This window comes from Myotis davidii, unplaced genomic scaffold (assembly GCF_000327345.1).
Source record: "Myotis davidii unplaced genomic scaffold, ASM32734v1 scaffold290, whole genome shotgun sequence".
NCBI lineage: Eukaryota > Metazoa > Chordata > Mammalia > Chiroptera > Vespertilionidae > Myotis > Myotis davidii.
This window is the reverse complement of record NW_006285049.1, coordinates 2,012,112-2,027,641: the sequence shown is the minus strand read 5'-3', so window position 1 is coordinate 2,027,641 and position 15,530 is coordinate 2,012,112. Positions and strand designations below refer to the sequence as shown.

The window sequence follows — 15,530 nt, the reverse complement described above, 5'->3', positions numbered from 1 at the left end:
ATCAAATGCCCCCCAAAGATTCCCTCCCCTCTCCTTCCCCACTCTCCGCACCCCTCCTCCCTCAGGAGCATCTTCAACCTCGCCCGCCCGGCAAGATGTAGCCCACACACTGCCCCATCCTCTGAGCTCAGAGCATATCATTTCTCTTGCACTAATCTACCCAGAGTCCTGTGCTGTGTTTACTGTCATCCCTCCTTTGTCCCTCCCTTCCCAAATCTTGGTCTCTAGCCCCAGTTCACCCCTGGGTTCCACACAGTGCCAAGGTTGACAAAAAGAGGCAAGTCTGTGTTCATGTGAGGTCACTAAACCAGGCAGTGTGGCCTCAGTGCCCGCCCTTTGGTTGAAAAGTCAACAAAAGAACGCCTTCGGATGGCCATCTGGTCACGCCTAGAGAACAAAGACCAATGGGAAATAAAGAACAAAGCTCGAGTCCATACATACTTTCCAATAATTTTTTTTGTTTTTAATATCAATCGATGTTTTAAAAAATACAGAGGTGTTTGACACAGAATAGCACCATTGTGTAGGACACACAGTTCCTGTGCCCAGCACCCGAAGTGGGTCTTCTTGCCTGGGCTGGGGGGCAGTCACTCAGGGGGCGTTTGACTCTCACCAGTTAGTTTCCTGCCTCTGCTTTGACCCAAAGGTCTTACAGGAAGACAATAAATAAATAGAACACCGAGATTTTATTTTGCAGTCTGCCCAGTTCAGGTCTCTTAGAAAGAGAGGGGAGAAAATCCAAACTGTGAAAGGGTGGGATGAATGGACATCAGGTCAGGTCGGCCATTCAGTGCAGAGTCCTAGAGTGACTGGGGTTGGAAAGTACTTGGGTCCTTTGGGTTTGCAATGGATTGTGTTGTTTCTGGGTTCGGGTTTTTACAAGAAGCAGACAGGCCCTATGTCCACACCAAATTCCTGCTCGGGCCCTCCTATGTCCATGGGTGCAATGTCAATGATGGGGAGGCGCGAGGTCTTCTGTGACCGGTACTCGATCATAGTCTTGCCCCACTTACCGGTGTGTTTCTGGAGAAAAAAGAAAGGAGACACTATTCAGTGATACCTTGAAATCCAATGCCAGCTGCCCAGGACCTCAACACTGAGCATCGCAGAACACGAAGTGAAAAACACACTTGGTTCTCCTTAGACCTCTTCTTGGCTGGCCAGAACCCTCTCCACCTCTATTCCTGTCCTTCCAGCAGGGCCTCCCTCCTCCTTCCCACTCCCTGCAGTGAGCTCCCTACCTGTGACCCCCTTGTCATTCCATCTCATAGCCCATAAACATTACAGGAATCCTCCTACAAGAGTCTTTGGACACACTGGGTATAAGGTCTTATTTCCCTTGAGCTCAGGAGAACAGCAAACACCTCTCCCTCACCTGTCACTCTGCACGTCTTCTCTACATGGCACACACCTCTGATGAGTCCCTCACTTTAGCACCATGACACCGGCTGGGGCCAACCCTCCGCCTGCTCAGCCTGACCCCTGGGCCCCGGGCAGCTCACACCTCCGGCAGCTCCAGCAGCCGACTCACCGTGCAGCCATCCTTCAGCACCGTGTACGTGAACCTGCTGTTGCCCTCAGCCCGGATCTCCACATCATTGGAACCCTGGATGAGCAGGGCCTTCTTGAGGTTGCCGGCTGCTTCGTCCAGGTAGGCGATGCTGTTCTTGCAGTGGTAAGTGATGTTCTGGGAGCCTTCAGTGGACAGCAGGCGCAGGAAGGTCATCTGGACGTTGGCAGTGTTGGGAGCCAGGTTGTCATCCCCGTAGCTGAACTGTTAGGGCAGAGAGCAGTGGTGTGAGGCCTGGGAGTGGCCTTCGATGGGACCAGGGGCTCCAGGGCCCAGGGTTCAGAGGAGCTGAAGGGGGTTAGGGGAGCAGGTCAAGGGAGGGTGGTTTTGCTTCTAGGGTGTAGAGCAAGCCTCCAAAGACCTCTTCCTCCACCTCTAAATGGCAGAAAATGCTATTCCTCCTCTTTCCTTCCTTGTAGGCCCCAAAGAAAACTGGTGAGAATGTGCACAAGGTGCTAAAAACTTCCAGGGAGAGAGAAGAGCTCTCTGACCAAGAGCAAGCAGGCACTCACGTGGAAGCCACCGTTGATGGTTTCTCCAAACCAGATATGTTTCTTGTCTTTGCTCTTGCTGCTCCACCAGTTCTTCTTGGGAACGTTCGCTGGGTTGGGGTAGACGCAGGTCTCGCCAGTCTCCATGTTGCAGAAAACCTTCATGGCGTCCAAGGTGCAGCCCTGGTTGGGGTCGATCCAGTAGTCTCCTGCAGGGGGAGGAGGCAATGCCCCTTCAGGGCTCAGACAGCACAGACACACTCTCCCAAGAGGCTCAAAGACAGAAAGTATACCAGGAGCAGGGTTTGAGGGCCACACGTGGGCCAAGACAGGGGGGACAGAGGGATCAAGGGAAGGGGCTAAATGGGAAAGTCAGTGCTAAATGGGGCTGTGAGCAGCCGGGCAGGCGCAGTGTCTGCCTGGAGGATGGAACTCTACCATGCAGCCATGGCAGGACAGGAGCTGGGCTTCAGTTTCTCTGCTGTGAAATGGGAGAGCAGCTGTCTGCCAGAGCCTCCCAGGCCCACCTCTGCCCTGCACTAAGAGGTGCCTCCTCCCTGGCTCTGAAGGGGCCAAGCCCAATGGCTTCCCTCCTCCCTAGGTCCCGGCAGGTGCGAGCGGGGTTCTTGCGGGAGCCCTCGGGGCTGCGGATGCTCTCGATCTGGTTGTTGAGGGACTTGAGCGTGGCATCCACCTCCACATCATGCTGCCTCAGATTGCCGGCTGCCTGGTCGGCCCGCATGTACTGCATGGGGTCGGGGCCTTTTTCTCTCCCGCCTAAGCCAGCAAAGGCTGACATGTCAATGCCAGGGCCGGGGGGACCTGGAGGGCCAGGGGGTCCAGGATTTCCAGGAGGACCCTGCATCAGAAAATGGAGGAATCAGCCTGGAATTGCAGGGAGGTGCCCCTCCTGTGTCCATCCACCTGCTGAAAGGCACTAGAGTGTATTCTTCTCAGTCCCATGGGTGGGGGAGGGTGCAGCAGGCCAGGACCAGGAAAACTATAGCACCTTCCCTATTTCCTCATTAGCCCCCCTCTTCTGTTTCCCAACACCAATCGTGGGAACCTCCAGGGAGAGCCCAGGATAAAGGATGCCATCCCTATTAGCTGCAGGCTGCTGCCCCCGAAAGCTCACGCCTCTGGGATGCTGGGGACACCCCAGGCAGCAGGGAAGGAGTCAGGGCACTTACAGCGGGGCCTGTTTCGCCAGAACGTCCACGGGGACCAGGAGGTCCAATGGGGCCAGGGATTCCATTAGAGCCATCTTTGCCAGAGGGACCAACGGGGCCAGGAGGACCCTGCAGGCCGGGGAGAGAGGAGGGAGAGAACAGTCATCGGCAAACGGAAGGTCGGGAGTAGCTGGGGCTGGTTACGTGGCTGTCCTGTAGCCACTCTGTCCCAATGTCCGCGTTTCTCAGTCATAGGCCCCAGACTGGTTACATGCTCCCCTGCCTTCCTAAGCTCCTCTTTGTACTTCCTGTTCCTGGGAGCTCCTTGCACGTTCATCCTACCTGTGATCTCAGGTGCTCCCCTGGCCACAGTCACACTGAGCCGGTCCTCCCTCTGCTGCTGTGAGCCTCTGAGCATGAGGCTTCCCCAGAAGCGGCCACACTTCCCTCCCAATTGGACGCCTGGCCAGCGCCCTGGCCCCACCCTGAGGAAGGGTTCGCTCCATCCCACTTACTCTAGGGCCAGAAGGACCAGCAGGACCAGAAGCACCTTGGTCTCCAGAAGGACCCTGTGCAGAAGGAAGAGGCAAAGGTCAGAGGTCAGCACAGACAGGGACCCGTCTTCCAGGATGGGGGGCCATGAATACATACATCATGGAGTTGGAGGAATAGATATGGGCCCTACCCTATTCCCATGCCACCTGCTCCTCCCTCCAACCCTGAGACATTCCTCAGGCTGATACCACGTCTTAGCAGCGTGAGAAACTCAAGTGGGCTCTGAGCAGGGGGAGGCCTCGGGGAGCCAAGCACGGGCAGCAATACTCACAGGAGGGCCGGGGAGACCCTGCAGACCAGTGAAGCCACGGTGTCCCTTCAGTCCCCTCTCGCCAGCCTCTCCAGTCTCTCCTTTGTCGCCTCGGGGGCCTTGAGGGCCCTGGGAACAAGACGGACAGACACAGGTTGGGTCAGGTCCGGCTGGCCTCCCCTGAGCCATGAGTCCAGGACCCCAGGGCACCCGCTGCCCGCCCCCCCCAGCCTGCCCCTGTCAGGGACTCAGTTCAGGACATTCAAATACTCACTGGGATCCCACGGGCTCCAGCTGGTCCTGCGGGGCCCATGGGGCCTTGTGCGCCCTGTGAGGAGAGGGTGGGGGCAGCATTAGTGCCAGGCAGGGACAGGGCCACCTCCTCTGCGTCCGCCATCGGGCTGGGCTCCCCTGGTACTCACAGCTTCTCCTCGGTCTCCCTGCTTGCCAGTTGGGCCAGCGGGGCCCGGAGAGCCAGGGGGCCCAGGGGCTCCAGGAGCACCCAGGGGACCTGTCTCACCACGATCGCCCTGTCAGGAGAGAGGTCTCAGGCTCAGAGAAGAATGTTCCAAAAGAGGCAAGGGAAGAAGGTACTTCCAGGCTGACACAAAACTGACCCCAACCAACTCCTCCGCTGACCTATCAGGCCCAGCGGACCATCTTCCAGGTCCCCCTGCCCACAGAGACCCCAGACACTCACCTTGACTCCAGCTGCACCATCTCTGCCAGGGGGGCCGTCAGCGCCAGGGCTTCCCTAGGCAAAGGGGAACGACACCGTTAGAGCTGCCCCTGCCCGTCTCCCCGTCTCCCACTCTGCTCCCCTCAGAGCCCCAGGCCGGCTCTCTGTCCGACTGCGGCCTTGGAGCCAAAGCTTTCCCACAGAGCTCCTCCGGCCTTCCTCCCGAGCGCCCAAGTCCAAGTCTCCTCTCTCCACCATGACCTTCCCATGGCACCCGGGCTTGAGCCTCTCAGCCCGGCCCATCCTGTTACCCTTCTCCGCGGTGGGACCCACCACTCACCTCTCTTCCGGGTTCACCAGCAGGACCAGTCAGCCCAGGGGGGCCCACGGGGCCAGGGGGACCTCGGTCTCCAGATGCACCAGGAGCTCCCTGCTTGCCAGGCTCGCCCTGAAGGGACCATGACCGTGAGGATGAGCGTGGCCTCTAAGTGTCCCTGCCCCGGGGAAAGGGCTGACGAAGGGACACCTAATGCTCTGAGGGAAGAGTGTCCAGCCCGAGGCTGGCCCCCCTCACCCAGAGGAAGGGGCACCCCTCACTCACCGATGGGCCGGGCAGGCCGGGGAAGCCTCTCTCACCACGCTGTCCGGGCAGACCAACGATGCCCCTCTGACCAGCCAGACCCTGGGGACCTGGAGGACCATCAGGACCCTAAGAGGAAAGGAGAGAAATGAGAACTTGAGGACACAGAGCGGCCCAGCCGCCCAGCCAGCTGGCTGCCCACTCTGCAGGGAGCAGCACTCTTCCTGCTCTGCTCCCCTCCCCGCACCTCACAGCCCTGCTGCCCTCCCCCTGCCCCCTGCTCTGAGCGAGGAAGCCTCTCCTCCCTTGGCCCTGGGCCAGCCCCGGCCTGGCCTGAGGAGGGACTTACAGAGGGACCGTCATCTCCAGGCTCTCCCTTCTCGCCAGGGGCTCCGGCAGGACCTTGGAGGCCGGGGTCACCGGCTCGGCCGGGGGGGCCACTGTCTCCTCGAGCACCTTTGGGACCATCTTTTCCAGAAGGACCAGGGGGCCCAGGGGGCCCAGGGTTGCCCTAGAAGGAGCAAATGCAGGAAGTGAGGACTCAACTCACTTGCCCGTTGGGGCTGCAAAGCCACCGCGGCCCCAAGGACAGCGGTTCCCCTGGGAAGGGCAGCTTGACCTCCCCCCACCCCAGTCTCTCTCTCCGATCTTCTCTCCCACATGACAGTTCTGGGCAGCCAGCCCTGGCTTCTCCAGCCCCTGCCCGCTTGGCTTTTTCTAATCTACTTGGAGTCCCTCCTGCCTCCTTCCCTTCGGCCTGAATTCCCCCACCCCCCTCACCCCCATTCCTCAAGGAAGGGGTCAACCCCAGTTCCTCTGCCCCCTAAGCCTGTGCACCCGCTCCCCCTGCTCTTCTTGTGTTGCTGGTGAGCTGGATGCTTTTCCTGATCGCTCCTCTCTCCACTGCACCCTGCTCAGGGCAAGATGTGTGACCTGCACAGGCTGGTGCACAGACCGTGCACAAGACATGCGTGTCCATGACGGAGGCGGTTGGTTATGCAGCCCCATCCTGCCCACCAGGCCAGGGTTTGAGGGTTCGAGCCCCAGCCAGCTGGGAAGGTTGCCCGTGACCAACAAAAGGGTCAGGAAATGGGCACAGGGGTGAGCCTGGGCTCCCTGGGGCCCTGTCAGGACTGGGCAAGACTGTGCAGCCCCTGCCTGCGCCTCACGTGCCCAGAATAAGGAACCAACCAGGAGGGCACTTACGTTGGAGCCTGGGGGTCCGACGCGGCCAGCAGCTCCGGGGAATCCGGTGGCTCCCTATGTGAAAAGAGGGGAGCCCCTGAACCCCTCGGTCCCTCTGGAGCTCCAGGAATTTAATGTTGCGGGGGCGGGGGGGGCAGGTGCCTCTGAAAGGCCCGTGGGGAAAGGGCCCGGGAGCCAGAGGGAAGGGGCCTCGTTGGGCAGCTGTAACTTCTCTGCCTGGGGCTCCTGCAGGGGGCGCAGCGGGACACTCAGCACACTTGGGCTGTCTCCCAAGATCCCTGCGCCCCAGCAGAGAGGGGCGCCCTCCCTTGGGATGGGCTCAGACGGGGCAGGAGAAGGACTGAGGAGGGAGGAGGGGGTGAGTCCCAGAACACCACAGTGGAGCCCCTGTGGCCAGGTCTTTGTGAGGCCAGGGCAGGGGGTGGGGGGGTGGTGGTGGTGAGAGAAGCTGCTTCCCCCACAGCACCCGCCCCCCACACCTGGGTCAGGGAGGGAGTGGGGGCCTCACTCACCGGGGGGCCTTGAGCACCTCGGGCTCCTTTAGGACCAGTCACACCAGTAGGACCCTGGGAGAGAAGGAGGGAGAGAGACAGTGAGGCCTGCTCGCCCGGGGGAGGGCCTGTCTGAGCCCCAACAGTGGACTCCTGAGGGCTGATTTCAAAGATGCAGCTTTCTTGGCACTAACTCCCAGCTCAGAAGCTGTCACAGGCAGGCCTGCCTCCCCCGCCACCTACATCTCAGCGCGGAGCAGCCCATCAGGCATTCACAGAGCCCGTCACCTCTCCGCGTCACCCCTCTCACCCCCAGGAGACTGGCTGCTCTGTCCAGGGCTCTGCACCCTCAGGGAGACAGAGCTGCACTCTGTCCAGCCCCAGTCCCCACCACACACCCACACCCAGGAAAATAAAAGCCAATTCATCTACTTGAGCTTTTATCCCTAAGTACGAACTCGGCACAACTCACCTGAGGCCCAGGAGCTCCAGAGGGGCCCTGCGGTCCTGGGGCACCAGCGTCGCCTTTCTGGCCGGCCTCTCCTTGCTCACCCTTGGCGCCTGGCTGGCCATCAGCACCCTGTCCCAGGAAGGGGGAAGCAGTGGGTGAGGGGAAAGCCAGATATTTGTGGTTCTTTCCAAAGGGCCTGAGACTCTGAGCGAGGATGTGTGCGTGGTCTGTCCACCTGGGCCTGAACGCTGGGACTAAGGACTGTTGTGTCCGTGCGGAGATGTAACAGGAGAGGAGGGACAGGACCATTTCTCTCCTGTTTAAACTCTGCCCCTCCCTCCCCACAGGCTGCGAGGTGCCCCCAGGTCCCGGATGTGGAGCTGGCCTGAGTGGAGGGGCTGGCGGAAGGGTCCGCAGGGGCACTTACGGGAGGACCAGCGAATCCAGCGGGTCCGGGAGGTCCGGTCTCTCCACGTTCACCCTGTGAGAGGAGGGGGCCGAGGAGGGGTAAGGCCCACTGCCTGCTCTGTTCCCTCTGGGAGCCCAGAGCCCCTCTGGGCCCAGCCCAGCCTCCTCCACTGCAACCCCAGAGGGAAGGCCTCTGAGAGTAGCTTCAGGAGGCTCCGTCCTGAAAAAAGGGACCCAGGTCCGAGAGCCCGTCTCGGCCAGAGGCCCTGGTGCCTCAAAGCCCTCCACCCTGATCACACCATGCAGGTGAGATGCCTCCCCCCTTCATTTCTCATCTCTCCTCCCGCCCCCAGACCCCAGGGCAGGGAGGGGGCAGGGCCAGGCTGAGGCAGAGCTGGCTCTCTTGCTCCCAGGGGCCTGGGACAGAGACAGGTTCAGGGGGCAGGTACTCACCGGGGCACCTCGAGCGCCAGCTGTTCCCGCAGGACCAGGAGGGCCAACTTCTCCCTAAGGGTGGATGGGGGAGGGGTTAGAGGGGGGCCCTTTGAGAGCAACGTGCATCCGGGAAGTCCTGAGGATGGACAGGGGCTCTGGGTTCCCCTCCCCACAGTCTTTCTCCTGCTGCTTCAGCCACCACACCTGTGCGTGTCCAGGGCCCTCACTGAGTGCATCCCCTCCCCCCAGTCCCTCTCCACTCCACAGGGCACACGGCCGTGGATTTTGCTTCTAAGACCCACATCCCTTACTCCTCCCAGCCCCTGGTGGGCAGCAGAGTGGCAACTGATGGGTGAGGAGAAGAAATAACAGTCCTTGGCAGGATATGAGAAGGCTCGATGGGGGAAGGGAGCCAGGACTTACCTTCTCACCGTTGGCACCCGCCGGGCCAGGAGGGCCAATGGGACCTGTCAGACCCTGGGGAGAGAAAAGGCAGAGGTGAGGAAGGCAGGGAGAGTTGGTCTGGGATGTGGAGCCCAACAGGGACTCTGGGACCCCACACCCGATGGCCCAGAACTCCCTCTCACCCTGTGGCTCCCAGTTTTGACAGGAAGTCCCGGTGGTTGCCCAGCCCAGGCAGCTGAGATAGGACGAGGGACTGCACACATGCATGGCCCCTCCTCCCCCAGTGCAGGGCTGGGCACCTCTAGGGCCCCTGCATCTGCCCCACCCAGCCCCCAGCATTCACTTACTCGTCCACCGTCCTTCCCAGGGGCTCCCTCTGGGCCTTTCTCACCAACATCACCCTGTGGGATAGAGAAAACGGGCCACCTCAGGGGTCACGGTCACTCCAAGGAGCCCTTTGCCAGCTCAGTGTCACCCTGAATGGGGCTCCAGGGAGAGCTCGGACTCTGGCCAAGAGGGTTTGCTGGGGCCCAAGGGTGAGTGGTAAGGAGTAACAGGAGTGAGATGGAGGGAAGGGTGGGGGGAGGATGTCACTAAAAGGCATACAGAGACTTGTGGGGGAGGGTCTCCAAGTCCCTCAAGACAGGTAGCTGGGAACCTCACCCCTAGGTGCTGTGGGACAGGGAGTGAGTATGGGGGCCACGGAGCATGGATCTGGGGGAGGCACGGCTGCCTGGTACTTACCCTGTCTCCCTTGGGCCCAGAAATACCAGCTGCTCCCCTCTCACCGGGCATGCCCTGCAGACCTGGAGGGCCCTGAGCCCCAGGGGGGCCCGCTGGGCCAGATGCACCCTAGGGGGAGGGGGAGAGAAGGAGTGTGTGGTGGGCAGCACCTCCCCCAGGATCCCAGCGCCCAGATGCCCCTTTCCTCCTTTTCCTCCTCTGCCCAGACCTCCTTTCTCCTTCATCTCCCACGCCTCCCTCTCTCCCTTCCTCTTCCACCCTCAGCAGGCCTCCCAGGCCAGCCCAGAGGGCCCTGCCGGCAGGACCAGCCTCACTTACTTTGGGACCATCAGTGCCGGGAGTGCCGGGGAGGCCACGGGGACCCTGGAGGCCCTGGGCACCAGGAGAGCCACGTTCACCTGGGAAACCTCGTTCACCCTGGGGCAGAGACACCAAGGAGCAATTAGGCAAAAGAGATGGGGTGGAGCCCCAGAAGAGGCAGGGAAGTGGGGAGCGGAGGGGGAGCCCCGGACTGCAGGCAGCTGTACTGCTGGGAGGCCTCGCAGGCTGCACAGGGCGAGGCAGGCCCAAGGATGCCAACAGGGCAGGTCAGCAGGACACTCACTCTGGGACCCACGAGGCCGGGGGCTCCAGCTTCGCCGGGAACGCCCTGCAGAACAAGAAGGGTGATTGAAAGACCGGACACTTTCATACCCGAGTCCTGGCTGAGCACCCACCCCTGAGCCCAGACTGTCATCCCAGAGCTGGGATGTGGTCCCAGATATCCCGGGCCTCAGGGGCTCCTCGTGCCCACGTGCCCTTGTCTCTTGGGCATCAGAAGAGATCTGCCCATGTGAACAGGTTGCAGATTCAAAGAGCCCCATACTCACCTGGTCGCCTGGTTTTCCACCTTCCCCTGGGGGACCAGGAGGGCCAGGAAGCCCCTAGAAGCCAAAGTGATGAGCATTAGCAAAGGGGCGAGCTTGCTGCCCCCACCCTGCAGGGAGGCCCTGCACGGAGCGGGGTGGGGCGCAACAAGGCATGCAGGGAAACCTCATCTCCCTGGTCCCCTTGGGTGGGGAGGCCTCCACCCCCGGGCCGGGCTGCTGCCCCCTGAGCCCTGGGAGCCCTGGCGTGGAAGGGGCTGCAGAGAAAGCCTGGTTCAGCGGCCGACCTGGAAGCCAGACGGTCCGGGAGCGCCCTGCTCTCCTCGTTCACCTGAAGGTCCCTGCAGAGGAAACAGCGATGAGCTGAGCCGCGCTCCAGAGTTCCGAGAGCCTCAGCTAGGCCTGGGCGGCCATGGGAGGCAAGACAGACTCCCTCCTGCTCAGTGCAGGCCGGGGCGCTGCCTGTAGGCCTCGCTGTTCTCAAGGACAGCCAGGGTGGGGTCCACATGGCCCCCTCGGGGTGGGATGCCCCACCTCGGCCCAGGGTCAGTCTAGTGCCCGGATCAGCCCAGACCCACGCCTGTCAGTGCCAGTGCTGAGCGGCCTGAGGGTCCCCGCCTCTCCGCCTCCATCCCACCAAGCCCCTGTCCACGGGCCACCTGAGTAGCTGGGCAGGTACTTACCGCGGGTCCAGGGGGGCCTGCAGCACCTGTCTCACCATCTTTGCCAGGAAGACCCTAGAGGAGAGAGAAGAGGAGTATGATGATACTCCTTCAGTTCCGCAGGCCCCAGCCCTGGACAGGTGCATTGCGGCCCAGAGTTTCCACCTTCCACTATCCCACACCCGGAACTTCGTGTCCACCCCTTCCCTCCGCTTCCTTCCCTGGCCCCTCCTGTTGCCTCAGTCTGTCTCCCTGGGCTGCTGACTGACAGCAACCAGAAGTCCCCCTGTGGGGAGTCCCAAAGGGCCCAGAGCAGATGGGCTCGGCCGCAGGAAGCCCCCCTGCTAATGAGGGGTCCCAGGAACATGCTGCCGGGATGCCTCTCCCTCATGGGTGTGCAGCCAACACCACGCAGGGCACTGGGGCAGGTACTCACTCTCAGACCAGGAGCACCGGGCAGTCCTTTCTCACCAGCTTTGCCAGGCTCGCCCTGGAGGAGAAAACGCAGGACTATGAGGTGGAGGGCTTGGGTGGGAGGGGAGGGGAGAGCAGGCTGCAGAGCCTGGGGCTTGGGGCCCGATGGACAGCAAAGGCGAGAGCCGAGAATCAATCCCCTGTCTTACACCCAGAGGCATGAACTGAGAGCACTGCCCATGGAGCAATGTCATAGCTGAGCGGTCGCGGGGCTTAGGAGCCCTGGGTGCCCCCAGGTGGCATGCACTCCTGCAGGACATGAGGCACCAGGGACCCTGCTCAGCCCTGCCCTTCGGTTAACTCTATTCAGGAGCCAGCCCTCTATGCAGGGAGGGAGGGAGCACCACGTGGAAGGAAATGGAAGGGCAGACTGTTACTTACGTTGGCACCTTTGGGGCCAGGGAAACCCATGACACCAGGCTGCCCACGAGCCCCCTGTGGCCCGGGAGGCCCGGGGCGACCGTCTTCACCGGGGGCTCCCTGAAAGAGAGGGCACCGTCCTCAGAACAGACGCTCTGACCACATTCCTCCACCCGATACTACTACGTGCCTACTGTGCAGCAGGCACAGGACCAGGCGCCAGCCAGACACAACATGTGGGATTGACCGAGGTTGCGACCAGCAGCCCACACCACACAGTGGGCTCCCTCGGTGACCAGGCACTGTTTAGCTTAGAAGTTTTGCTTCTGAAAGTGCATACCAGGCTTTGTTCTCCCCCAAGGAGTGGCCCAAGCGCACAAGGGGATGACATTTCCAGAGCTCACAGACACTGCACAGGCCACACCCGACCCCAGTACCTACCTACCGTCTGCCCCCTCCCCAATTCTCAAAATCCACAGGCTGTGCCCACCCAAACTCCTGCCTCTCTTCCCACCTGCTTCCCTGGGGATACCCCCACCCCTCCCAGCCCACCCGATGAGGGACTTACAGAAGGACCAAGTTTGCCTTGAGGACCAGCATCACCAGGACGGCCAGTAAGACCCTTTGTTCAGGAGAGAGAGGAAGGTGGCGGTCAGAGCAGGTCCCGGGACCTCCCCCTCCTGGCAGCACGGGGGTGAAGGGAACACGTGGGGAAGGCCCAAGGGCAAAAGCAGCTCCGTACTTACCCGCGCTCCAGGAAGGCCAGGCTCTCCGGGACGGCCAGGGTCACCGTTGGCTCCCTTGGGTCCAGCAAGGCCACTGGGCCCTCGCTCGCCAGGGGCTCCCTACACAAGAACAAGAGGAGGTAGGGAGTCAGGGGGAGGCCATTAGACGAGGGCTGCAGGAAGGGACCCAGCCCTTCTTCCCTGACTCACCTTGGGACCGGCCAAACCATCTTGACCAGGGAAACCACGGTTGCCAGGAGCACCCTAGGAAGAAGTGGAGAGGAAGAGCAGTAAGTTGGATGGGCCCTGAACCACCGTGGCTGCAGAGAAGCTAGCCCGGCTCCGGGACCCATCCCTCCAAGCACAGTTTCTATGGAGCGGCAGCTACAGCTTGCAAGATTCTGCAAGATTAATTTCTTGGGCCTGTCTCCGCCTGTCTGGGAAGGAGCTCAAACTGTTTCATGTCATCCTGGGGTGGGGGACACAGAAAGGAGAAAGAAGCCCTATCGCGATGGTGGTGAGTAGAGGAAAGAGGGGCATGATATTCAGAAGGTCACAGGACTCGGCGAGAACACAGACCACAAGGACCTGACTTCCCTCTGGGGGTCACACTCCAGTGAAAGTGGGGACTCCTGGCCCACTTACTCTTTCTCCAGGGGGGCCGATGGGCCCAGCACCACCAGGCTCTCCACGGGCACCTCTTTTGCCTTCTTCACCAGCAGGACCAGGGGCTCCCTGGGGGCCGGCAGGGCCCTGAAAACCAACACAAAGGAGAAACAGGGTGAGCCCTCACCGGGCCCTGTGCAGAAAGTGGCCTTGATCACTGTCTCGGGGCTGGGGGACTCGGGAAGGGAGGCCATCAAGGATCATCGTGGAAGAGAAGTGGCCCAGGGGAGACAGAGGTGTATCGTTCAAACTGTTCACAGTGGCCAAGTAAAGACAAGAGCTGCAGCAGCAACTCTGTTACATGTCCTCTCTGGGCACAGCCTGAGAGGTCCCAGGTGAGGGGCGGGGCTACAGAGGTGGTGGGGGATGGCCCTGGGTCCCCCACCCCCACCCGAGAGCAGCCGTGTGGAAAGACAAGGACTGAGGGGCAGATACTCACAGTTTCTCCCTTGGGACCTTGTTCGCCTTTGAAGCCAGCAATACCAGGCTCACCCTGGACAGAGAGAGAGGCAGGCTCACCCTGGGTTCTCCCCGCAGACCCTGCCCCCACCTCCAGAAACCCATAAAGGTGCCCACCCAAGGACACCAGGGCGTGTGTGGGAAGGAGGGAGGATGGGGCTTGACTGCAGGGTGTCAGTGGGACTTGGGGTTCACTCCAGGCTCTTACCGTCTGACCTTTCGGGCCCAAAGGACCAGTTGCACCTTGAGGGCCAGGAGGACCCCGGGGCCCAGGGAAGCCGGGAGCACCAGCAATGCCAGGAGCACCCTGTCAGTGTGAGCAAAAGAGAGAGGCATCAGGAGAGGATGTGAGGGGGGACCAACCCCACCTGAAAAAGCCAAGTCCAAAGGTGACACTCACAGCAGATCCTTTGGCTCCAGGAATTCCATCTGTTCCAGGGTTGCCCTGAAAAGGGGACATGGTCACCATAAAATAAGCAGCAAAGCATAACCCCCAGCCTTCCCAACCCTCCCAGGCCGCAGGTCCCAGGGCTGGGCCAGCAGCTAGCTGCCTTTTCCAGGCACTGTCCTGCTGATGCTGCAAGGATGGGATGGGAGGTGGAGGGGGACTTGTCTGTAGAGGTGGGGGTGGGGGACAAGCATTGGGTCAGAGTGAAAGTTTCCCTCACAGCAAAGCACAGAGTCAAGTGTCAGGGCCACAGACCCCAGGCCCTTCAGGCCAGAGAGGCTGCACTTACAGAGGCACCAGCCGGCCCGGGGGACCCAGGGGTGCCAGGTTCACCGCGAGGACCTTGAGCGCCTTCAGGGCCACGAGCACCGGTGGGACCAGCTTCACCCTGGGAGAGACGGAGGGATGGGGTGAGAAGACAGGGGCCGCGGACCTCTCAAGGACCAGCAACAGTTCAGGGCCAGCCGTAGGCGTGCGCCAAAAGCTGAGCCAGCCATGTGCATCCACCCTGCACACGAGCACGAGGGGCCACCTGACCGAGCTCGCTGGCCTGGTGACTTCCTCCCCCTGCTTCCTTCTCCATCTGCTCTGGAATCTGTGAACCTCCAGAAGCAAATGCACGGTTACACGCTACAGCAATGGGCGCCGTGGGGGTCCCATCGGCACCCATGGGAAAGCCTGTGCCGGGGGTCCCGCCACCCCAGTGCGGTGGGATGATGGAGGCAGGGCCGAGACTGGCAGGTACCTCTATCTCCCCCCCACCACCTATTTTTCTCAGTTACTGAGGGGACGGAGGCCCTGGGCCATGGCAGCTGAGGGCACTGCTCCACTGGTACTGGCTGATGTGAGGACACTACTCGTTACCCCAGGCTCTGATCGGCCGTTAGAATTGAGCCAGAATGCCCGGGCCAATGCGAGCTAGGACAGCGCCCACTCTGCTCTTCCCTGCTCTGACTACGGTCCAGTTCTCCCTGGCTTCTGGTAGTCCCCACCCCCGAAATGGCTTCTGCTTTTACTTTCATTTTCCCCTCAGAGCTGCAGCTGGTGCGGTCTGGGCTCTGGAAGGCAGTCCCTGGGGAGGGCTGCTGACCTGCAGGGAAGGCAGGGCCTCCTCGGGTTTCTTCTCAGAACATTCTTGCTCACTTTTGTAATTATTATTTTCTAAAAGTCAGGCCCCCTCACCTTCCGCTGTCCCTCTTCACAATGGGTCTCCTTCACTCGGCTCCCAGGGCCTCAGACACTGTCTGGTTGCCATGGAAACCCCCAGGAGCTAAAAGCAACCTGATGCCAGTGACCACACGGAGGCTCCTTATTCATCTCCTGCCGGTGACAGGGAGAATTCCCAGGGACGTGTGCACTGGAATCCCTGCTGTGCCACTGGGCCTTTCCCTGCACTGGCTGGCCTTCCACTGGCCTCTATTCATCCCGGAAGGACT

General features: G+C 61.3%; 1 protein-coding gene across 1 annotated transcript in view; it reads right to left on the bottom strand.

The window, feature by feature from the left end:
• Positions 1 to 438: 438 nt before the first annotated feature.
• Positions 439 to 15,530, bottom strand: part of COL2A1 (collagen type II alpha 1) — a 35,736-nt gene continuing 20,644 nt past the window's right edge. Inside the window, exons 21-56 of the mRNA XM_006755570.2 lie at positions 14,384 to 14,482; positions 14,047 to 14,091; positions 13,855 to 13,953; positions 13,627 to 13,680; positions 13,167 to 13,274; positions 12,732 to 12,785; positions 12,543 to 12,641; positions 12,365 to 12,418; positions 11,818 to 11,916; positions 11,399 to 11,452; positions 10,984 to 11,037; positions 10,588 to 10,641; positions 10,304 to 10,357; positions 10,039 to 10,083; positions 9,753 to 9,851; positions 9,435 to 9,542; positions 9,038 to 9,091; positions 8,709 to 8,762; positions 8,304 to 8,357; positions 7,870 to 7,923; positions 7,464 to 7,571; positions 7,013 to 7,066; positions 6,501 to 6,554; positions 5,644 to 5,805; positions 5,316 to 5,423; positions 5,055 to 5,162; positions 4,736 to 4,789; positions 4,458 to 4,565; positions 4,310 to 4,363; positions 4,057 to 4,164; positions 3,746 to 3,799; positions 3,252 to 3,359; positions 2,661 to 2,920; positions 2,083 to 2,299; positions 1,532 to 1,774; positions 439 to 1,023 (exon numbers count right to left, since the gene is read on the bottom strand). Of these exons, the coding sequence (XP_006755633.1) occupies positions 877 to 1,023; positions 1,532 to 1,774; positions 2,083 to 2,299; positions 2,661 to 2,920; positions 3,252 to 3,359; positions 3,746 to 3,799; positions 4,057 to 4,164; positions 4,310 to 4,363; positions 4,458 to 4,565; positions 4,736 to 4,789; positions 5,055 to 5,162; positions 5,316 to 5,423; positions 5,644 to 5,805; positions 6,501 to 6,554; positions 7,013 to 7,066; positions 7,464 to 7,571; positions 7,870 to 7,923; positions 8,304 to 8,357; positions 8,709 to 8,762; positions 9,038 to 9,091; positions 9,435 to 9,542; positions 9,753 to 9,851; positions 10,039 to 10,083; positions 10,304 to 10,357; positions 10,588 to 10,641; positions 10,984 to 11,037; positions 11,399 to 11,452; positions 11,818 to 11,916; positions 12,365 to 12,418; positions 12,543 to 12,641; positions 12,732 to 12,785; positions 13,167 to 13,274; positions 13,627 to 13,680; positions 13,855 to 13,953; positions 14,047 to 14,091; positions 14,384 to 14,482 (3,342 nt within the window). The 3' untranslated portion in view covers positions 439 to 876. The remainder of the gene's footprint in view (positions 1,024 to 1,531; positions 1,775 to 2,082; positions 2,300 to 2,660; positions 2,921 to 3,251; positions 3,360 to 3,745; positions 3,800 to 4,056; positions 4,165 to 4,309; positions 4,364 to 4,457; positions 4,566 to 4,735; positions 4,790 to 5,054; positions 5,163 to 5,315; positions 5,424 to 5,643; positions 5,806 to 6,500; positions 6,555 to 7,012; positions 7,067 to 7,463; positions 7,572 to 7,869; positions 7,924 to 8,303; positions 8,358 to 8,708; positions 8,763 to 9,037; positions 9,092 to 9,434; positions 9,543 to 9,752; positions 9,852 to 10,038; positions 10,084 to 10,303; positions 10,358 to 10,587; positions 10,642 to 10,983; positions 11,038 to 11,398; positions 11,453 to 11,817; positions 11,917 to 12,364; positions 12,419 to 12,542; positions 12,642 to 12,731; positions 12,786 to 13,166; positions 13,275 to 13,626; positions 13,681 to 13,854; positions 13,954 to 14,046; positions 14,092 to 14,383; positions 14,483 to 15,530) is intronic.